We start from the raw sequence: 23,179 nt of genomic DNA, 5'->3' as shown, positions 1-23,179 counted from the left end.
TCCTCCATCACCACCACGCCGTTGTGCTGCTGCTGGATGGAGTCTTCCTCAACCTCTCCCTCTCTCCTTGCTGGATCAAGGCGTGGGAGACGTCACCGGGCTGCACGTGTGTTGAACGCGGAGGTGCCGTGCGTTCGGCACTTGGTCATCGGTGATTTGAATCACGACGAGTACGACTCCATCAACCCCGTTCTCTTGAACGCTTCCGCTTAGCGATCTACAAGGGTATGTAGATGCACTCTCCTTCCCCTCGTTGCTAGTCTCTCCATAGATAGATCTTGGTGACACGTAGGAAAATTTTGAATTTCTGCTACGTTCGCCAACAGGAACTGGGTATCAAAGCAACTAGGTGCTCTGGAGTCTGGGTCCCTGATTTTTTTCCGCTGCATCGGCTCGCCAGTGCAGGGCACCAGTGCGAGATGTAGCAACAATTGTCTTTACACCAGTTTTGGCATACATAGTGGATGGACTTAGTGCTATTAGTTCTATATTACTAAATTAGTGCATGTACACACCTGTTAGTATCAATTGGTTGTCATCCAAATATTGTCGCTATGTTGTTGCAGTTATATTTACCTTCCTCATAAAATGTTCAATTTGTTATTTATAGTTACATGAGTAAGAACTTGTAGCGTTGTTGCAGTTAATTATAGCTTCTGATGTTTCAGAGTTTGGTTGTTGTCTCAGTAGCAATTAATTCATTTGCACATTGATCTTTTTGAGAAGATATGTCATAATTAACCTATTTCTTCAGTTTTTCAAAATAAGTATTGGTGATTTTCTATGTTGCTATAAACCCATTTCCCTACAATTGTTACTGGTCCATTTTTAAATATTATAAGATGAACGAAAGTGTTCTTACTTGGAGTGGGTTGATCAAGAGTGGCCACAGTCTTCGAAGATGTGTCTAGCAAAGCTCTGGAGCATGTACGAGGAAGAGAACAGAGGTAGGCATAGAGAAAGTGTTGTCAATGTTGAAGAATATTTGAAGATGCGGGATAAAAAAGAGGAAGGTGGAGAATGAGCTCAGATTTTTTAAATCAGACTTTGCTAAGATGGTGTTGGCGAAGGAGGAGGCACTTTCCAGTTGGACTGTGCAAAACAGGTTTTTACTAAACTAAAAGCAGAGGTGGATAAGACATTCCTGGATGATCTCGATTAGGGAAATGTATATATTGTTCTAATATTGTTCTTATGAAGTTGAACTAGTTATATAATGTACTGTGTTGTTTTTCAGGTAGCTATCGTACTGTGATGTTAAAATATATTTATGTGCCTGATATGAAATTGGCAAACAATTGTTTGATATGAAATGTGAATTTGCGTAATACTGGAATTATTAACTGTAAACTAATAAACCTGCTAAATGGGTCATGAAACTTTGCAAATGGTTCTAGCAGTAAAAGCGCTTGTGATGGATAGCCCAATGCCACACAGTTTTCTTCATCAAATCGTGTGTGATGTAGTTGACAAAAACAAAAGATTAACCAAGCAGAGCATGTGTGATAGTTACACCCCAACCCTATAGCCAACATGTATAACAATTAGCTATAAATATGTGTTGCTTTATTAGTACATGACACACCTTCCACTCTCACACAGTGCCTAGCAACATGTGTTGTAGCTGGCTCTTGCATCAGAGCCTGCTTAGAGCAAGTATAATAGCAGACTTATAGCCTGCTTACATGGCAATTTTGCCTATATGAAGAAGAGATACGTGAAAAAGTAAGGGGAGTGAACTCTCATGCAAGAGCCAAGCTATATGCGGATTTCTAGGCCAATACAATAAATATGAAGAAAGAGATAGAAAGAAGACGAGAAAAAATAATACTCTTATAGCCAACCTTATAGATAACCTTATTGTATGAGTGGCTATAAGTGATGGTTATATATGACATGACAACACCATATAGCCAGCAGTTGGCTATATTATTAACCATGCTCTTAGTTTATTCCTTACAACCTACTCACTATACCTTGTTGTACTTGCTCTTGCTCTTGCTCTTAGGCTAGTAGCAATTTGGACCCGTAAGAGCAAGTACAAGACGATGACATAGGCAGGTCGTACGACTTTAAATATTATATTTTTTATGAGTTAGCAGAGAGAGAAGAGGAGAGAGAAGAGAAGTGGGCTACTCACTAACAGCCGACTGTAGCACGTGCTCCTAGACACTCTGTGAGAGCGAGAGGTGGACCATGTATCAATAAAATAGTACAAATTTATACGCATCTATTATACTTGTCGGCTACAAGGCTGACTATAGATGACGTGGCAAGATCATATGGCTAACAGCTGGCTATACTATTAACCATGCTCTAAGAGTATCTCCAACAGCCGCGCCAAAAGACGTGCACGCGCGGTAAACTGGCTTTTTAGCGCGCGTGGAACGTTTTCGTGCGCTCCAGCGGTGGCGGGAAACTAACGCGCGGGGGAAAAAGGCGGCAACTCTCGCGCTAGATTTGGCGCACCGCGTCCGACGCGCCTATAAATTACAACGCCCTCTGCTGCTCTCTCTCGCTCCCTCTACCGTTTTCTCTCCTCGCCGCCGACACGACACCACCGCGCCACCATGCCACCTCGCTGTCGGGGAGCTTCGGGCTACCACGGCGTCCGCGTGCGTCCGTCCGGCACCTACTCCGCCGAGATTCGGTCGGGCGGCGGCGTGCGTCTCGGCCTCGGAACCTTCGACACCGCTCAGGATGGCGCCTGCGCGTACGACGCTGCGGCGTGGCGCCTCCGGCGATCCCGTTGGGACATGAACTTCACCGACGTGGTGACGCGGGAGCGGGCACTGGAGTTGGCGCCTTTCCCGCGGCTTATCACCGACGAGGATCGTTGCAAGAACCGGAGGCGGGAGCGCCGTCTCAGCCTAGCCGAGATGGACGAGAAAAGCCATGACGCTGTGGAGCCAACGCTTCCCGCAAGACATCATCAACGAGGAACAGTTCTTCGCCGAAAGGAGGGCGGAGAGGGCGGAGAGGGAGGAGAGGAGGAAGGAGCGAGCCGCCTATCGCGACGATTCCACGTTCGCTAAATTCAACATCAAGCTAAAAGATGCGTCGTCCTAGGACTCCAACGACAAGCGGTTCTTTGACGCCTACGCTCAGACGTCGGAGGAGGACATCACCGAGACAGAATCTGAGTCGGAAAATGACAAGTAGTAGTACTTTTTCGTTTTATTTTGTATCGTAAAAGCAGGCTAGGAGAAGACTATGAACTATCTATGTACTATTTTGTATCATAGAAGCAGGCTATATGCCGATCTATCTCCATATTTGTACTATTGGAACTAAATATGTATCGAATCGCAGTTCATATAAAAAAGATGAAATATAGCGCGCCTGCTAAAGCGGTTTGGACGTGCTTTATTTTGTGACGGTTGCTGAAGCCAGCGAATCGCCGCGCACAAAACCTGACTCTCCCGATGCTGTATTCTGATTTTTTTTTAACGCGCGGCTGTTGAGATCCTCTGAATGCATATGCGGCAGTCTTGAAGTCTACTGGTACTAACGAACGACGACGACGAAAGAGAGCCGCGACACCCGGTCCAGTCCAAATGTCCAATCCAAGTATCCAAGTCCAAGGTGTGCGAAATTTCGGCAAGCTGCCAAAAACTCCTCTTGCCAGCACCCGTCCGGCCGCCCCCACAAGCCACGAAATCCTCGCCCGTTTAGCCACACAGCCAGCGGCCGGCGACGCACCCGAAGCGCGCGATAGTCAATCCCTCGGCGGGCCACGAGCGCGAGAGAAGCAGCGGCAGCGATGGAGCCGGAGGGGGTGCGGCACCGGATGGTGGAGGTGGCCAAGGGGGTGCGGCTGCACGTGGCGGAGGTGGGGCCCGAGAACGGTCCCGTGGTGCTGCTCGTGCACGGCTTCCCGGACCTCTGGTACGGCTGGCGCCACCAGATGGTCGCCCTGGCGGCCCGGGGCTTCCGCGCCGTCGCGCCCGACATGCGCGGCTACGGCGACTCCGACGTCCCGCCCTCCGCGGGCTCCTACTCCATCTTCCACCTGGTCGGCGACCTCGTCGCCCTCATCGCCGACCTCGCTCAGCCCCAGGTCTTAGCATCGAACCCCTTCGCCCTTCGAGATCCCCCACGCCGGCCATGCTCCTTGCTAAGATTGCTGTTCGATTCTCGGGTTCGCGTGGCAGGTGTTCGTGGTTGGGCACGACTGGGGCGCACTCGTGGCATGGCAGCTCTGCCTGCTCCGGCCGGACCTTGTGCGGGCGCTCGTTAACCTCAGCGTGGCCTACCACCCGCGCAGCTCCGAGGGGAGCCCGCTCCAGGTCGTCAGGGCCTTGTGCGGGGAAGACCACTACATGTGCCGTTTCCAGGTGGAGCCCTTCATCTCCTTTCTGTCCTGCTTATAGCAGACAGAATCAATGTCATTATGAGTTGTGTTCATCTGTCCTGACGACTTTATTGGATAGGGGTCTGTTTACTGGTCGTGGCAAAACAATTGAACCGGTTCATAGTTGTTGGCATAATTTCGTATGTTAGACGATTGTCTTCATGGTGGGCTGTTCGTGATGCTTACCAAGGGATCGAACCAAACTAGATTATTCGAACTTCGGAATTCCAGATAGATAACAATGGAGAAATGGTAATAAACAAGAAATATCGGTATATTGGATTGGAGGTTGAGTAGTGTTTTTCACTAAGGAAATTGAGTTATTGGTTCAATTGAAATTGGATACTTCGTATTGTCTTTTTTGAAGCTGGTAACTTAACATTATCGCATTCCTGAGATACATAGTAGGTAAAACCATTGTTTCTTGAAATATGCCAAATTTATTTGTTGAAGCTTTATTTGCTATGCAATCACACCTATGTCCTTATCAGGTTAGGAACCCGAGTACCTTAAGTACTATAAATCTTCAGTAACAAACTTTAGTTCTTATTGACATTGTGCTTTTGTTGAAACCCAAAAATTAGAATATCGCATTTTCAAGATATGGAGTGTGCAAGGCTCCAAGTAAAAGCATTTTCTTGAAAGACACCATGCTTTGCAAACAACAACATGGATCTTTATCTTTACTGTTATAAAGATTTCACTCGGTGATGGCGGTCTGCTCACTTTCAGGCCACATCACATGTTTGACATGACAAATGCCTGATATGTTAGCAGATGTAGATGATTTGGTCTTGTTTTAATCCATTTTGATCTGTAGCAACACAAGGAATTGAACGTGTATCCGTAAGTATAGGGGAAAACATCTCTGTAACAAGCACAAAAAAAATTCAGGGAGCACACAACTGTTAGAGTTATATCTATATATCCATGTAGCCTTTTCCTTTTGTCTTTACCCCATTGTATAAGGGGTTTTCTGTATATTACCTGCACCTGTACATGTATATATACTGGCCTATGGCCCCATGGGAATACAAGTTGCATATTCCTAACATGGTATTAGAGCTTAGGTTTTTTTTTTCCGCACGCGCAACTCGTGCTCAGATCCAATCACGCCGCTGCGTTTCTCCTCTCCGGCTGCGCTGCTCCACCCGTTCCGCTACTCCCGCCGAGGCGGCCGCTGCTGCTCTACTCCCATCCACCGCGGTCTCTCCCCTGATCCAGCCGCAAGTCTCTATCCGCCCGTGTGCCCAGCTGGTCTCTTCTGCTGCTCTGTCTTGCGTTACGTGGTGCAGCTGCTGCTTCCTGCCGCTACGTGGTGCTGCTGCTGCTCCTGATCTGGTCCACTACGTGGTGCAGCTGCTACTCCTAATCTGATCAGCTGCTTTGACCGGTTGGCAGCCTGACAGGCTTAAAAAAAGTCACTTTGTTCGAGCAGATGTGCGGGCATTGCTGCCGGTTGCCTTTCGACGGCGTCCCTTATACTGACCCCGTCTCACATGCACCATCTCTCGGTGCTTGGTGCTCGTCCAACCGTGATGTCATGTTCTTTGTCGTCTTCCGCGCACGGTGATTGTCGCTCTACACCGACTCCTCTCGCGACTTTCACCCGCTCTGTTGGTGCAGATGACTCCATCGACCACGCCTCGCACACGCGCCTTCCCTTGGCTCTCGGGGCTTGTCTGCATGCGCCCTCGTCTCCACCTTCGGGCTCTGCAGATGATACTAGTCATGCTACACCGCCTCCTCTAGCGGTTTCCACAGATGGTGGTGGGCGCTACTTTTTCGGTGATCCTGCGCCAACTACTTCGGCTATGTACTTCACCGAGCAGGAGATTGTCCGACTTCGTGATCTGCTGATTGCCTCCGGCTCTTTGTTGCCGGGTGCATCTTCATCGACCTCTTCAGCCGAGCCTTTGACTGAGCAGGAGATTACACGACTTCGATGCTTGCTAGCTGTGTCCTCTGGTTCTTCATCGACGGGTTCTGCTGGTTCTGCTACCGACTCTTCTGGCATTGTGGAACCACCTTCTACACAAGCAGGTACATCTCCGTGGATTCTTGATACTGGAGCATCTTTTCATATGACTCATGATTCGTCCACCCTGTCCTCTACTCGACCTCTCGATTCTCCTGTTCATGTTCTTACTGCTGATGGTACCTCTCTCCCGGTTACTGGCCGGGGCATTCTTAGCACTTCATCTTTTCATGTTCCTGATGTTGCTCATGTTCCCCGACTAACCATGTAGCTCATGTCTGGTGGCCAGATTGTTGACTCTGGTTGTCGTGTCATTCTCGACTTTGACTCTTGTTCCGTTCTGGACCGTCATACCGGTGCTCTCCTTGGTGCTGGCCCCCGGCGCCGTGACTCTCAGGGTCTCTGGGAGCTTGACTGGCTTCACCTACCCTCCGCTGCTACCACCGCCAGTCTCTCCGCCTCTATTGCCTTGTCTACCAGCTCTTTTCAGCAGTGGCATCATCGCCTTGGTCATTTGTGTGGCTCTCGTCTCTCCTCTTTAGTTCGACGCGGTCTTCTTGGATCCGTCTCCGGCGGTGTGTCTTTAGACTGTCAAGGTTGTCGTCTCGGTAAACAGATCCAGTTACCTTATCCTCATAGCGAGACCGTGTCTCAGCGTCCTTTCGACCTTGTTCACTCTGATGTTTGGGGTCCAGCTCCCTTTGCCTCGAAGGGAGGTCATCGCTACTATATTATCTTTATAGATGATTTCTCTCGACACACATGGATATATTTTATGTCTTCTCGTAGTGAGGTCTTATCTATCTATAAGTGTTTTGCTGCCATGATTCACACTCAGTTTTCTACGCCTATTCGTGTGTTCCGTGCTGACTCTGCTTGAGAGTATATCTCCAAGATGTTGCGTGGATTTCTTGCCGAGCAGGGTACTCTGTAACGCCCTCGATGCGACTATATCTCCCACGTGTCGAAGCACGACTTAGAGGCATAACCGCATTGAAAGCAATGTCGCAAGTGAGGTAATCTTCACACAACCCATGTAATAAAATAGGGGAAGAAGTTACATAGTTGGCTTACAATCGCCACTTCACACAATTACATGAATAAAGCATTACATCATCCAGATACAAACAAGGTCCGACTACGGAGCCAAAATAAAAGAAGAACCCCAAATGCGACAAAGGTCCCCGATCGACCCCAACTGGGCTCCACTACTGATCAACTAGAACGAAGCAACACAAAGGACAAGATCTTCATCGAGCTCCTCCTGAGCTTGGTTGCGTCATCTGCACGGTCTCATCGGCACCTGCAAGCTGGTTTTGGAAGTATCTGTGAGCCACGGGGATTCAGCAATCTCGCACCCTCGCGATCAAGACTATTTAAGCTTATGGGTAAGGTAAAGGTATGGGGTGGAGCTGCAGCAAGCGACTAGCATATATGGTGGCTAACATACGCAAATGAGAGCGAGAAGAGAAAGCAAAGCACGGTCGATAAAAGTATGATCAAGAAGTGATCCTATAACAACCTACGTCAAGCATAACTCCAACACCGTGTTCACTTCCCGGACACCGCCGGCAAGAGACCATCACGGTAACACACGCTGTTGAATCATTTTAATTAAGTTAAGGTTCAAGTTATCTACAACCGGACATTAACAAATTCCCATCTGCCCATAACCGCGGGCACGGCTTTCGAAAGTTCAAATCCCTGCAGGGGTGTCCCAACTTAGCCCATCACAAGCTCTCACGGTCAACGAAGGAATAGACCTCCTCCCGAGACATTCCGATCAGACTCGGTATCCCGGTACAACAAGACATTTCGACAGGGTAAAACTAAACCAGCAACACCGTCCGAATGTGCCGACAAAACCCGATAGGAGCTGCACATATCTCTTTCTCAGGGCACACCGGATTGTCTAAACTTCCGGTAGGCCAGCCCAGAGTTGCCCCTGGTGGCCACCGGCGGCTGACAAGTTGGACCAACACTCATAGAAGCACTGGCCCGGGGGGTAAAATAATGATGACCCTTGAGTCCGCGAAACCCAAGGGAAAAAAGAGACTAGGTGGCGAATGGTAAAACCAATGTTGGGCATTGCTGGAAAAGCTTTACTTAAGGCGAACTGTCAAGGGGTTCCCATAATAGCCCAACCGCGTAAGGAACGCAAAATCCTGGAACATAACACCGATATGACGGAAACTAGGGCGGCAAGAGTGGAACAAAACACCAGGCATAGGGCCGAGCCTTCCACCCTTTACCAAGTATATAGATGCATTAATTAAATAAGATATATTGTGATATCCCAACAAGTAAACATGTTCCAACAAGGAACAACATCTCCATGTTCCAACGAGGAACAAACTTCAATCTTCACCTGCAACTAACAACGCTATAAGAGGGGCCGAGCAAAGCGGTAACATAGCCAATCAACGGTTTGCTAGGACAAGGTGGGTTAGAGGCTTGGTTCAACAATATAGGAGGCATGATAAGCAAGTGGTAGGTATCGTAGCATTGGCATAGCAAAAGAGCGAGCAACTAGCAAGCAAAGATAGAAATGATTTCGAGGGTATGGTCATCTTGCCTGAGATCCCGCAAGGAAGAAAAACGAGTTCATGACGAAGACAAACGGACGTAGACGAACGAAACCTCACAACACGACGTTACCGGATCCAACCTGAAGAAGCAAACACCGGAAAAGAAGCATACAACATGGTAAAACAACCATCACATAACATGGCATGATGCACAATCAAGTATGATGCATGTCCGGTTTAAAGAGGCATGGCATGGCAAAATGCACAAACAAAACTACAAATTAAGTGGAGCTCAATATGCAACGGAGTTGCATATTGAAGAAAACACCACATGACTTATTTAGTTCGATCTTGTTTATGAACCCAACAATATTAAATGTTGTTAAACATGGCAAGAGGGTGAAGCAAAGGTAAACTACCTATCTAGTCAAGGTTAAATGAGGCCGGAAACAACGAACAACAAATTCCGGTAAATCCCCATGTGCATATATTAGGTTTGGTACTGTTCTGCCCTAAACCATATTTTATAGTTGTTAAACATGCAAAGTGATGCCACCATGTTAAACTAGACATTTTTCTACCCCATTTCCATATAAAGTTTATTCAATTCGGAGCTACGGTTGAATAGTTATGAATTAAATCATTTTAGCATGGCATAGGAGCAAATTTAAATAAACATCATTTTAAACATTTTAAACATCGATGAAAGTTGCATATTATTAAACTAGACAAAATTCTGAGCAAGTTTCATATATTAAGTTTTTCCATATGATGCTTAGTTATTAAGTTATTATATGCATGTACTAAGAGGGTTTTTCTGCAAAACAGACGTCTCTGGATAAATAGGAAAAACGCAGAACCTGAAAAAAACTTTATGGGCCGAAACAGAGGCAGACTGGGTGCTCACCCTAGTGGACCGAGGCCCAGTAGGCGAGACAGGCCGGCGGCCGGTCAGGTGGGTCGACGGGCAAGCTAGGCCTTGGAGGCCATGGGCCCATGGGGCGCTGGACGGGGCCCACGCGCAGAGGGATCGTCCCCGACCTCTTGCCGAGGCGAGACGAGACATGGCAGCGGTGGCGAAACGGCGATGCTCCGAGGCGCAGACGAGGCAAGGCGAGACGGGAAGGCCTGGGCGGATTTGGCCCCAAGGACCTCATTCTCGGCGACGGCGAGGTCGGTGGGTCGGGAAGCTCTCTCCGGCAGCAGTCCCTGGTGAGAGAGGGAACAGTTGAGAGAGAGAGGGGAAGAAAATAGGAGAAGAAAGGGAGAGGCGCGGGTCTGGCCTGAGAGATGGCGGCGCGCCGGCGAGGTCCGGTCACCGGAGGACGCGTCGAGGCGGCGGGGTCCTCCGACCGGCGACGTGGAGGCTGGATCGGGAGGAGCGGCGCTCAGGGTCCGGGCGACGGAGTGCAGGGAGGACGCGAGCGCGAGGACGGGCCCCGATGAGCTCCGCGGGCTCATCCCGGGCCTAGGCGGGCCACGGCGGCGCGGGAGGCAGGGGGACGCGTGGCGACGCATGATTGGAGGGGAGCGGCGCTTAGGTGGGTTCTGGTGGCGGCGCGGCGATTGGGGCGGCGACAAGTGGCGGCGGGGGAGCGGGCACGCACGGATTTCAAGGAAAGGAGGTGGGAGGCGGCTGGAGGATGATTGGGGCACGGAAATTTAGGAGGAGGGGTAGGTAGCTGCCCAAAATGGAAGGGGAGGAGGTTTATATAGGGCAGGTTCTAGGGTTAGGGGGTTTAGGGGGGTTTTCGGACCCTCCGATCGCGATCCGATGGCTCCAGTCGCGAGGATGGAGTAGGTGGGCTGCAGGTGAGTGGAAGTGGGCTTTGCAGGAGGGTTAGGCTGAGAGGAGAGGGGAGAGATGCAGTCCGGCATGGTTTTTGGGGACCGAAAACGTCCGACGAAAAGACCGGCTACTATTGCCGCTATATTTATCCGTTGGGGCATCAAACGGACTCCGATTGCGATGAAACTTGACAGGCGGTCTATCTATACTATAATAAGACCACACGCCAACTTTCAACCCAATCCGAGAACATTTTCCGGCCACTTATAAAATAATATTTTGGACATGCCGCGGGCGCGTGCAAGTGTGTTTGGACTCAGAGCAGACAACGGAAGGAACGAGGAGAACCCGGACGAATGCAAGTTTTGAAAACATGATGATGCAATGCACATGATGACATGATGAAATGCAACACGCAAGCAAATGACATGGCAACGACAGCGAATAACTGGAGGACACCTGGCACATCGGTCTCGGGGCGTCACATACTCTTGCTCAGTTCTCTTGTCCTGGTGCTCATGCTCAGAATGGCGTGGCTGAGCGCAAGTATCGTCACCTTCTTGAGACGGCTCGTGCGTTGATGATCGCCGCCTCACTTTTGGGCTGAGGCTGTCTCCACTTCCACCCATCTCATCAACCTTCAGCCGTCCACTGCTTTGCAGGGCGGTGTTCCTTTCGAGCGTCTCTTTGATCGTTCTCCTGATTACTCAACGCTTCGTTTGTTTGGTTGTGTTTGCTATGTTCTTCTTGCCCCTCGTGAACGCACCAAACTGACCGCTCAGTCTGTTGAGTGTGTCTTCTTAGGCTATAGTGACGAGCATAAGGGCTATCGTTGTTGGGATCCTATCGGTCGTCGGATGCGTATTTCTCGGGATGTAACTTTTGACGAGTCTCGTCCTTTCTACCCGCGTCCATCTTCCTCGACCTTTTCAGTGGAGGATATCTCTTTCCTCACTTTTCCTGACACGCCTCCCTCTGTGCCCAGTATTCCTATTCCTCGTCCTGCTGTTGCAGATCCGACGCCATCCTCTCCTACAGATTCTTCCCCTCCCTCATCGCATGACTCTCCACCTTCATCACCGACACATTTCCCAACTCCACCTTCATCACCGATACCTTCCCCTTCTCCACCTTCATCATCGCTACATTCCCCGTCTTCACCTCCAGTGATTCCACCTCTTCCCTCCTTTCCTTTTCATTATACTCGTCGTCCACGTGTTGTGGATAAATCCACTGACGTGCCATCTACTTCTGGTGCGGCGTCCTCCTCATCTCAGCCGACTTATGGTCTTCGGGTTCGGCCTCGCCCTCCCCCTGACCGCTATTCTCCTAGTCGATATGCTCTTTCGGTTGTACTTGAGCCTACGTCTTATCGCGATGCTGTTGTTCATCCTGAATGGCAGTTTGCGATGGCAGAGGAGCTTGCTGCTCTTGAGCGCACTGGCACGTGGGATCTTGTTTCTCTTCCTCCCGGTGTTCGTCCCATCACTTGTAAGTGGGTCTACAAGGTTAAGACTCGCTCGGATGGTTCTCTTGAGCGTTACAAAGCTCGTCTTGTGGCTCGTGGTTTTCAGCAGGAGCATGGTCGTGATTACGATGCGACATTTGCTCCTGTGGCCCATATGACCACTATCCGCACACTTCTCGCCGTGGCCTCTATTCGCCATTGGTCTGTTTCTCAACTTGATGTTAAGAATGCCTTTCTTAATGGTGAGCTGCGTGAGGAGGTATACATGCAGCCCCCACCTGGGTATTCTGTTCCTGATGGCATGGTCCGTCGTCTTCGTCGCTCTCTCTATGGCCTTAAGCAAGCCCCTCGCGCCTGGTTTGAGCGTTTTGCCTCTGTGGTGACTGCCGCTGGTTTTTCGGCGAGTGATCATGATCCAGCGTTATTTGTCCACATTTCTGCTCGTGGTCGGACTCTTCTTCTCTATGTTGATGACATGATCATCACTGGCGATGACCCTGAGTACATTGCCTTTGTGAAGGCCCGTCTTAGTGAGCAGTTTCTGATGTCTGATCTTGGCCCTCTTCGCTACTTTCTTGGGATCGAAGTCTCTTCTACCTCTGATGGCTTTTTTATTTCCCAGGAAAAGTATATCCAGGATCTTCTTGCTCGTGCTGCTCTCACTGATGAGCGCACTGTTGAGACTCCCATGGAGCTCAATGTTCACCTTCGTGATACTGATGGTGACCCCTTGTCTGATCCGACGCGTTATCGTCATCTTGTTGGGATTCTTGTCTATCTAGCTGTCACTCGACCGGATATATCTTATCCAGTCCATATTCTGAGTCAGTTTGTCTCTGCTCCCACTTCGGTTCACTACAGTCACCTCCTTCGTGTTCTTCGATATCTTCGAGGCACGATCTCTCACCGTCTGTTGTTTCCTCGCTCCGGTTCATTACAGCTTCAGGCCTATTCGGATGCTACGTGGGCTAGTGATCCCTCGGATCGCCGTTCACTTTCTGCTTACTGTGTTTTTCTTGGTGGTTCTCTCATTGCCTGGAAGACGAAGAAACAGACTGCAGTTTCCCGTTCGAGTGCAGAGGCTGAGTTGCGAGCTATGGCTCTTTTGACGGCAGAGGTGACTTGGTTACGGTGGTTGCTTCAGGATTTTGGTGTTTTTGTCACTACACCCACTCTTCTACTGTCCGACAGTACAAGTGCTATTAGCATTGCGCGCGACCCTGTGAAGCATGAGCTCACCAAGCATATTGGTGTTGATGCTTTTTATGTGCGCGCTGGTGTGCAGGATCGGGTTATTGCTCTTCAGTATGTGCCTTCCGAGTTACAGTTGGCGGATTTCTTTACGAAGGCCCAAACTAGAGCACAGCATGGCTTCTATCTCTCCAAACTCAGGGTTGTTTATCCACCATGAGTTTGAGGGGGGGTGTTAGAGTTATATCTATATATCCATGTAGCCTTTTCCTTTTGTCTTTACCCCATTGTATAAGGGGTTTTCTGTATATTACCTGCACCTGTACATGTATATATACTGGCCTATGGCCCCATGGGAATACAAGTTGCATATTCCTAACAACAACATCCCTTTTGCAGAGCTGTAAATAACAATACGGAGTATTACAGTGATTACAGTTAGCCTTAAAAACATTCAACTGACTGACAGATTATAATTGTCTATCTTGTCATCGCCTGGATTTCTTTTTCGAGTATAGGACTTCAACAATTCCTACCTGCAGACTCAGGTTTAAAAGTATCTCCTGACACAGTACTAGATATTGCTGTTTAATTGCTTATTCTTAGATATAGTTTTCCTCTGCACCAACATCGCTTCAGATTTGGTTTGTAGGAAACAGTCGTTCATATGCATTACTGAATTATGCATGCAGGAGCCTGGAGTCGCTGAAGCTGAATTTGCTCTATACGACAATAGTCATAAGTTTAAGACGGTCTTTGGAATGCGCAAACCAGCTCCTCCTATTCTACCCAAGGACAAGACCTTCTTTGACTCACTAGATTCGGATGGTACTTGCCCTCCATGGTTGTCTGAAGAAGATATTTCCTACTATGCAGACAAATTTGAGAAGACAGGGTTTACAGGAGGGCTTAACTACTACAGATGCATGGACTTGTATGTCACCTACGGCCCATTCTCACTGTCTTGGTTTTACAATTTAGTGCTTTATTTACTAATGTTAGCCAGGAAAGTTACTTCATTTCAATTGGTTACTGATGATATACTCTGTACTGCGTAACTTTATGCTTTCGAGTTATCAGATGAGGGGAATTGCATCCTAAATGCTAGTTGTCGTAACCTACAAAGACTAGGAACCTGGTGGCAAAATGTACAGAAACATGCTCTTTCTTAGCAATTTTATCTATCTATCTATCTATCTATCTATCTATCTATCTATCTATCTATCTGTCTGTGTGTGTGTGTGTGCGCGCGCGCGCGGGTGCGTGCGTGCGTGCGTGCGTGTGCGTGTGTGCGTGTGTATGGATGTATGTATGTATGTGCATGCATGTCACGTATATGTACGTACGTATGTATATGTGTGTATGTCACGTAGGTACGTATGTACGTATGTATGTAACTACATATCTGATTGTGCCAACTTCAGTTCATAAGTTTTATGGGTGAAGGCATTTTGCCAGAGTTAACGCAGGCGTTAGATCTGGCTCAACTTACTTTCGTGTTCATGCAGGAATTGGGAGCTTTCTGCACCATGGACTGGAGCTCCAATAAAAATAGCAACAAAATTCATCGTTGGGGACCTTGACGTTACATACAGTGTACCGGGGGTGAAAGACTACATTCACAAGGGTGGCTTGAAAGCGAGCGTGCCGAATCTGGAGGATGTGGTTGTTATGGAGGGAGTGAGTCACTTCTGCAACCAGGAGAAGCCTAATGAAGTTTCAGATTACATCTGCGAGTTCTTCAGCAAGTTCTGATTATCAAGAGAGTCTCGGCGAACCGACTTGTTTCGGTGCTGTTTATGTACTTATAAGTTGTCGATTACACACGCCATGATACTGAATTTTCTCTAAATAAAACCATGGTCTGATTGTCACAGAAGAATTTCTGTGAACTCTCATGTCCTCCTGTTTCTATGCAGAGGGAAGTGTAACCTGTGGGCAGCAGTGAAATCTTAGCAGCTGAAACCGATAGAAAAAACCACCAGATTACCGTTTCTTCTTTATTCGGGTCTGTCTTTTGGACCTCTTTTTTCTTTTGGTTAGGTTCATACTGAGGTAGTGGACAAACATATGGGAAGAATATGGGTAGGGGCAAGTTTCCTATTATTGTGGGCAAATAGAATTGCTTGACTTGTTAAATTAAGTTCAACTTCAAACTTACAACAAAATATTGCAAAAATAACGTAAACTCTTCCATTGAAGGCTTGTGTTTTACTTTAGGCTTGTTGAAGCAGTTGTGTGAGATGTTCTGAAACACCTCTGCCTCTAGGGCAGCTGAGTTTTGCCGTGAAAATCTTGAAAGGGATGTACGGCTCCGCTGCCTCTGGAACTCAACCGTTCCAATGCTGACCTGCAGAGGGAAATTTGTTAGTTTCTGGTGTAGCTAGGTGTATCATGAGTAGTTGATGAACATGCTGAACTGCCAGTAACTTCACATTGTACAATAGCGCCTTTTTTTTAACACTACCATCAACAAACTGGGAAGCAGATTGTCGATGATCTTGGCGTTGTTCACTGGTTTTCTTTGTTTTTTTCAAGTTTTTTTATTTTTTTCCTTTGTTTAGAAATTTCAAAAAATGCTCATGTTTTCAATTTTTTTGCCTATTTTCTAAAAGAAAATTGTGTTTTTAGAAAATATTCACAATTTCATGCAATGTTTGGATTTTCAAAATTGTTTGTGTTTTAAAATTTTATTCCCAATTTAAAAAAATCTTCGGGTTTTCCAATAAATGTCCGTGTATTTTATAAAAAAGTTTGCACTTCCAAATATTCTTCACAATTTTTGTTTTGCGAATCTTCACAACTTAAAAAAGTGTGGCACTTGACATGAGTGGTGAGCTATCTCAAAAACAATGAACTAAAAGAAAGTGTTAGAACAACCCAGAAAAAAATCACATGCTAGTAGTAGCTACGGTAACTCGGGTATGGGCTGACCCCTGCGTGCTTCAGGTATGCAGCCCATTACCTCCCCTACTTTTTTGTTCCGCGCGTTCCGCTTCCCTCTACTAGCTTCCGCTAGAAGGCCCAGCCTCCCGTACAATGATGAAGCAGCACGGCAGCAGCCACCGTCGGCTTTGAAAAGGGCGGAGTGGAGAAAGGAATCGCTGAGCTCCTCCATCCAACTGCTTCCACCACAGATTCCACAAGCCACACTGCCTTCCACGCCAGAGATTCGCAGCCATGTCCGACGAGCTCAAGCGCGGGATCGCGGGCGCCGCCGCCGTCGCCGCCTCCCACCCGGCGCCCTACGCGACGCGGGCCCCGGCCGACGCCGACCGCAGGCTCGCCGCCTCCGCCACCGCCGCGCTCGGCTCCCCGCCGCCGGCCGCCGCGTCGCCCACGGCGCACAAGATCACGCTCAAGAGCGCCGACATGAAGGAGGAGATGCAGAAGGAGGCGTTCGACATCTCCCGCGTCGTAATCCCCTTCTCCCTGCACATTGGATTCTCGATTTGGTCCCGCCGCGCTGTCCCAGCGTGGCTGACAGGGCTGTTGGGTGTGGGGAATTTATTTATTTATTTGTTCTGCATACTAGGCGTTTGAGAAGCACACCATGGAGAAGGACATCGCGGAGTACATCAAGAAGGAGTTCGACAAGAACCACGGCCCCACCTGGCACTGCATCGTCGGCCGCAACTTCGGTAATCTCTTCTCTTCCCCCATTTCTTTTCGAAACAGCTTTGTACGGAGGATGCGTCTGTGGTGGATGTACTTTCGGGTGATTTGGCTTACTTGAGCGTGACCATTTTCTTCTCTTCTGAGGCGACCATAAACTTCTGTTGATGAATATATCTCCTAGGGGGAGACAGTGACTGAGGTATAATTTCTGTGGATGTCAGATGGAGCAATAGAATGCTAAGTTAACCGCATAAGTGAGTGACCCTTTAGATTATGTACTTCAGAAGTACTTAGAAGGGCCAATAATAATAGAAGGGCCGTAGGATAAATCATCTGATGTCTTTTAGGTTAACGCAAAAGCAAGTTGGCACTTAGGAAATAGGATGTGCTAATGTAGTGTGATTCCTCGCTCATAGGGCTCATCGTTTGGATGTATGTAAGTATTTGCTCAGGTTCTCGCTGGTATCAACCAGATCCAACTTTCCGTAGCTATAACTCAGTTTGTTGTGTTTTCAGCTGAGGGGTAACCGTTTCATTTCACCAGATTTCTTAGAGTTTGTTGACAGTATTTATTTGCAAGCCAGATCATTTTACAGTAGAAGGTCGCATCAGGAATACAGATAATCATTAAGTTATTGCACGTATGGTCGATATGCATGTTTTTTTTCTCTTTAGCTGGCACTGACCAAACAACAATGATAGCCATTAGGCCCATGACAAGAGAGTCGTCTCATTTGTGTTTGCTGTGATTATTGAAATCCCGCATCTTGGTTGCAAATCAATGTTTTCCTTTGTATTATAATATTATTTTCTTCACATTTGTTAGTCTAAACTTTAGCAACACATTAAACGGAGAGGGGGGCCAAGGGAACATATGGCTCTACTTTTGTTATATTGATTGTTATTACTTGCTACGCTCCTCACCCTGAAAGGAGCCAGGCCTATTTGATTGGCCACTATGGTTGCCTCAGTTTGCCACCATTGGAGTAAGGCTGGTTTGATCAAGGTAGACGGATGTTAGTCTAAACTTTAGCAACACATCAAGTTTTCTTTTCCAATAAACAGAGAGGGGGACCAAGGGAACAAATATGGCTCTACTTTTGTTATATTGGTTTTTATTACTTGCTGCGCTCCTCACCCTGAAAGGAGCTAGGCCTATTTGATTGGCCACTATGGTTGCCTCAGTTTGCCACCATTTGAGTAAGGCTGGTTTGATCAAGGTAGATGGGTGTTTGGTTTGTGACCACAACAACAACAATAAATGGTGCTCCATTTGACACAATACCAGCTGTTAAATCCCATGTCATGACCTTTAGATGATCTCGTGGTTCCATGTCGTATTGGTGATTATGTCCCAAAAACTAAATCCTAAAGTGAAAGAACAAATTTTGTTAATATCAGGGCTCTCTAGTTGGCTGTACAGACGCTAGAGAAAGCTTACCTTTGCTTCTCAGTCTTGTAGAAAATGTAGAAAGATTTTGATTCACTAATTTCATCAGTCAATCTAATAAGTATGATTGGGTGAATTGCTCATAGTATATTCTCTTTGGCCCATTTTTGGTGTTTATTTGTTTAATTCCCAAGGTTTAGCTTGTGTGTATTTCTTGTCTTGCATTGCTTTTGTGGATTTTCTTAGAGGGGTGTCATCTTTTCAAACCAGTCAAGAGGATACTAAACACTTTGTCAGTCCTACTGGAGTTATTATTTGTTTTGGTATGTTCCATCCAGGGACTTTAGTTTATGTGGGCCCATGAGCTGAAGGTTAAAAACCTCCAAAGAAAGAACCATTCAGTATGATTGTGGTAAACTGTAGGGAGTTCTGTATTTGCTTGGGAATGTAACAAGCGAGCTGAAAAACGATGGGAACATAATTACATTTCTTTTTTTAAGCTGTTCCCTTGGTTGGTGTAGGGAGATTGGGTATATGTTGAAACAGCTAGCTGCTAAAACATTGAAAGATAATAACTTAAACTGACTACTCCCCATTTGCCTCCCATTTTCATTCCCACACTACATAGTGAGTTGCAGTTAGGACTTAAGAGGCTAGTGGTGTATTTTACTTATATATACTTGTTGTCTTGAGTTTCATTTGTTGATCCTGGGCGATAAACTATTGCCCCCATACCTGGTTGCTGGTTTGCCTAAGAGATCCTTTTGAGAAGTTAAAATGCTGGAAGCTACGAATGATATGAATCAATATTTTCACTAGTTATAATCTACAGCACTTCTCTGATGATCTCGGACCCTTTGCTATCGACACAAGATACATACGAGTGCAAGCAATGTTGCTAATTATTTTTTCATCGCATTTGCAGGTTCCTACGTGACGCACGAGACGAACTACTTTGTGTATTTCTACATTGATTCTAAAGCTGTCTTGCTATTTAAGTCTGGGTGATGGGCGCAGCTGATCCCTTCTCCCCCTGGCGTCAATCTCCTGTGTGCCCCTCTTTCATCCGCGTCTGCAACTGAACTGGAAAATCAGAAATTTGGAAACGACTCCATGTTGGTGTGAAATCTTAGATCGTGTCTTTGTTTTGCTTTGTTTCAGCTAGGTGTTGTTGACGTTGTCTCATTGTAATATTGCCACAAAATCGGGCGAGAAGTCATCGTCCACAATGTACGAAAAACTGTCTGATCTACTGACTTGCCAAGTGTCCTGGCCTCGTGGGATGGTCAAATTCAGAATTTGCATTTTGCTCGTATAGTCGTATTGAGTCATACGCCCCACCCTGGATAACCTGCACTAGTTGTGTGTTCATGCGGTTGGTCACCCGGGGAGCAGCTGTGGCTGTGTGCATGGCGATGCAGAGGCCGGGGCACTCTCTTTTTGAAAAAACTGGCACGCTGCTGGGAGCCTGGGACTCGAGGTTTTTGGCTCTTTCTGGTGCAAGATCTCGTCGATCTAGGTTCCTGGTGGCCATCATGCGAGCACGGGGTGTCTTCTTAATTGGGTTCTCCACGCGCGGGATAATCCTTGTCATTGTTTTCTGGTCAGCTATACTAAACCGTCGTATCTCACGAAGGATCAGTTGTTTTCTTAACGGAAGAAAGATCAATCGATTTGACGCAGAGTTAGCAGCAACGGAGAGACGTTTTGGCATGACAAGGTTCACATATGAGTAGACGCACTCGAGCCCGTGACGTCGACGTGCGGCCGGTGCCGTGAGACGCGATGCTTTCCTTTCCGGTCGCCGTCGTGAGTACAAGGCGACGTCCGTTCGATCGAAGCGACCTGATTCCATGCCGCCTGCGCGCAGCAATGTCCATGTTGCTCGGGCAGTGAGAAAGTGTTCACAAACAGTGACGACGCCGCGCGACCTAATAATTAGCCTACGCACGCGCACCTAGTGCTTTAGAGACAGTCGACCAGGTGTTTTTGAGAAAGCCGTTGTGTATATGCGTATGTATGAACGTGTCTGCATTCGTATTGTATTAAAAAATGACATACAACATGTCACGACCAGTGTTGACGTGAAATTTGAAGAGAAAAAAGAAAGAAGAACAACTACACGCTGACGTTGCGCGTTTGAGGCAGCAGCGCACGTCGTCAGACGTCCGTGACACCGGAACATTTCACCGTGTCCCGACGCGGTTGCTGTACAGCGGCTCGAGCTGTGACTGCCCTGCCCCCGTACTACTGAATCTTCATTTGCAGGACCGACGTCTAAATGATTTTATATAGGTTATAGCAGTAAGCCAGTAATGAATATGTGTTTAGGAGCATGAATTCAATATTTATTGGAGCTTCATTTGCAGATTCAATATTTATTGGAGCTCCATTTGCAGGATCAACGCAAGAATGAATCAGATAGCAAGAAAACGCAAGAAACATTTGTTTAGGAACAAGAAAAACGCTGGATTCTTTTGTTATTATAATACCTAACTGTAAAAGTAAAAGGTACAAGCCCTGCTCGACCAAAAATACATCTGATCTGAGCATCCAAGCCCAGACGCACGCACGCACGCACGCACACAAACACAATGGGAAACAGCCAAACGTCCAGGCCGCATCTCCCCCGTAGTATAGGATCGATGATGATGAGATGCGTCGTGAAGCCGCACAGCCGCGCGCGGCGAACGAGCCCCGCCTGCCTCTTCTCTATCTTCCCTCGTTACGTAGCGGTAGCAGTTCTGTTTTCCATGGCGGGACCAGGAGGGTCGAGTGGAGCCGGGCTTCAGGCCCGTGCGTAGGTCTGTCCGAGGTGCGCGGCGCGGAGGTCGGCGGGGTCGGCGCCGGCGGCGCGGTTGGCGGGGCGGTAGTGGCCGGTGACGGGGTCGGGCACCCACGAGGCGTCGGCCGCGGCCTTCTCGGCCTCCCTGGCCGCCTTCCCGTCCGCGGCCGCCGCGGCGCCGCGCCTCATCGCCCCGGAGGAGGCCGCCGCCGCGTAGCCCCTGGCGGTGGCCGGGGCCAGCCGCTGGGCGAGCGCGCGGGCAGCAGCGGAGCCGGAGAGAGCGAGGGCCATCGGATCCGTCTGCGTTGGACGATCGAACGGCTGGTTGGCTCTGGCTCTGTGCTGCTGCCACTGCTCCAACGTGGGCGTTTGAGGCTTGGTGGGCTTTGGTGGTGTGGGGGAACGAGAGAGGCCAGGGCCCGTATATAAAGGGAGACGGGGAGGGGCAGGCGCAGTAAAAAGGGCCCAACGGCACGGGGTTTTGTCAAAGATTCGGTGGCTTTTGGGCGCCGTCACTCAGCGCGGCGAACCGGCACGTGCCGACGCGACGGACGCAAGAAATGGCGCCGCGGGTTCGTCGCTTCCTTCCTACGTGGTCGACTTGATTTTTTTTTGAGAGAGTCGACTTGATATTTTTGTTTACTCTTCTCGAGCTGATGTTGCCGTGCCTCGCCCGGTCGACATGAGCCAGCGAGAGCGACGCACGTTTAATAAAAAGTTGGTGGCAATTAGGACTTTTGAGAGGAGTATAAGCCAGGTCGTGTTGGGTTCGTTGTCAACGGCGAAGTTGCCCTAGCTCTTCTCGGTTTGGTGCGCACTAAAATTAATTAGAAATATTAACGCTCACATGTGTGACATGTTTACACTTTACCCACACTCGTTGATACACGTTGATTTTATTTTACATGAATCTTAAAAAAATCTGTTAGATTTTCAGTGCCATGTGGGCAGCATCATGTGTGTAGGCGTTGGAGAGTTCATCCACACGACCCGCAACACACGGTTGCCAACTGCGCCGTGTGGACGAACTAATTTCTGGCCACACAGTCACCACCTGGTCCACGCATGTGTGGATGAACTGCTCTTCGCCCTCACGACACTCGTACATTGTTCGATGGCAATTGCAGTTGCACGTACGTGGCAACTAGGATAACACACATGACAACTATGATTCGTTGCTAGACGGCAGCTGCAGTTGTGCGTATGTGGCAACTAGAGAGGCAAATAAAGTAGCACATGAACTTGCTAGATTAGCTAGATTTTTTTCGACTTCGGTTTGGTTTGAGGAGCCTTTTAGTGAAATTGTAACACTTCTCACAAACGATGTATTGGTTATTGCTAATGAATAAAATTTCGTTTATTTCAAAAAAAGGTAATCACGCATTGCAACTATGATAAATCATACATGGCAACAATGATTGGACCACACGAGTCAACTAGTTAATTACACATGGCAACTAGTTAATCACACATGACAACTATTGTTTGACCACGTAGGGCAAGTAGTTTATCACACATGGCAACTATAGTTTGAACATGCGGCAACTATCGTTACTTACACATGGCAACTACATTTGTCATCCCATGGATGCGCCAGGACGTGTGGGCAGATTTGCTTTATGCCACACACGCGGGGTGAAGATGAGTAGTAGTTCATTAGGCGTGCGACACGAAGTAGCGGCGCCCACACGTATGGGCAGTCCGAATGTTCGCCCACACATGATCTGTGTGGGCTGCCTCCTGCTTACACCACACACGGCGTATGGGCGGATGTCTAATAAATCACACGTGTGGGCGTTATCAGCGTCCAAATTAATTTTTCAACTCGCATGCAGCGGGTCACCGTCGCATAGATGCAACGCTGCGGCCCCTTGGTCTCCCTCGCGTGTGGGTGCAGCGCCGGCTCATGGAGGTCGTCGCCGCGCGGGGGCATCACCAATTCACCATGGCTGTCGGGTCGTCATTGCGTGAGGGAGCGCTGCGGCGCCAGAGCAGTGATCAGTGTCGGGTCATGGTCTTGTTAGAGCGCTACCACGGCCTACGAATCGCCGTCACTAAGGGCATGTATAATACATAGC

General features: G+C 48.2%; 3 protein-coding genes across 4 annotated transcripts; 2 read left to right on the top strand and 1 right to left on the bottom strand.

Annotated features, from left to right (window-relative positions):
- The first annotated feature begins 3,588 nt into the window (after positions 1-3,588).
- LOC125543545 (epoxide hydrolase A-like) lies at positions 3,589-15,226 on the top strand. Of its 2 annotated transcripts, XM_048706919.1 has the most exons (5): positions 3,589-4,060; positions 4,155-4,337; positions 13,827-13,856; positions 14,001-14,242; positions 14,817-15,226. In XM_048706919.1, the coding sequence occupies exons 1-5, from the start codon at positions 3,764-3,766 to the stop codon at positions 15,061-15,063; spliced, it is 999 nt and encodes a 332-aa protein (XP_048562876.1). In that variant the 5' UTR covers positions 3,589-3,763; the 3' UTR covers positions 15,064-15,226. The 2 variants fall into 2 exon arrangements, with proteins under 2 accessions (XP_048562876.1, XP_048562877.1); XM_048706920.1 differs by lacking the exon at positions 13,827-13,856 and having other exon boundaries at positions 3,598-4,060.
- Positions 15,227-16,333: 1,107 nt separating this feature from the next.
- Positions 16,334-19,633, top strand: LOC125543546 (dynein light chain 1, cytoplasmic-like). Its single transcript, XM_048706921.1, has 3 exons — positions 16,334-16,725; positions 16,844-16,949; positions 19,242-19,633. The coding sequence occupies exons 1-3, from the start codon at positions 16,489-16,491 to the stop codon at positions 19,322-19,324; spliced, it is 426 nt and encodes a 141-aa protein (XP_048562878.1). The 5' UTR covers positions 16,334-16,488; the 3' UTR covers positions 19,325-19,633.
- A 1,131-nt stretch (positions 19,634-20,764) lies between these two features.
- On the bottom strand, positions 20,765-21,510 carry LOC125543547 (late embryogenis abundant protein 41-like). Its single transcript, XM_048706922.1, has one exon. The coding sequence runs from the start codon at positions 21,390-21,392 to the stop codon at positions 21,105-21,107; it is 288 nt and encodes a 95-aa protein (XP_048562879.1). The 5' UTR covers positions 21,393-21,510; the 3' UTR covers positions 20,765-21,104.
- Between the last annotated feature and the right edge of the window lie 1,669 nt (positions 21,511-23,179).

The sequence above is a fragment of the Triticum urartu genome, chromosome 3 (assembly GCF_003073215.2).
Source record: "Triticum urartu cultivar G1812 chromosome 3, Tu2.1, whole genome shotgun sequence".
NCBI classification, from domain to species: domain Eukaryota; kingdom Viridiplantae; phylum Streptophyta; class Magnoliopsida; order Poales; family Poaceae; genus Triticum; species Triticum urartu.
This window is presented reverse-complemented; position numbering and strand designations above follow the sequence as displayed.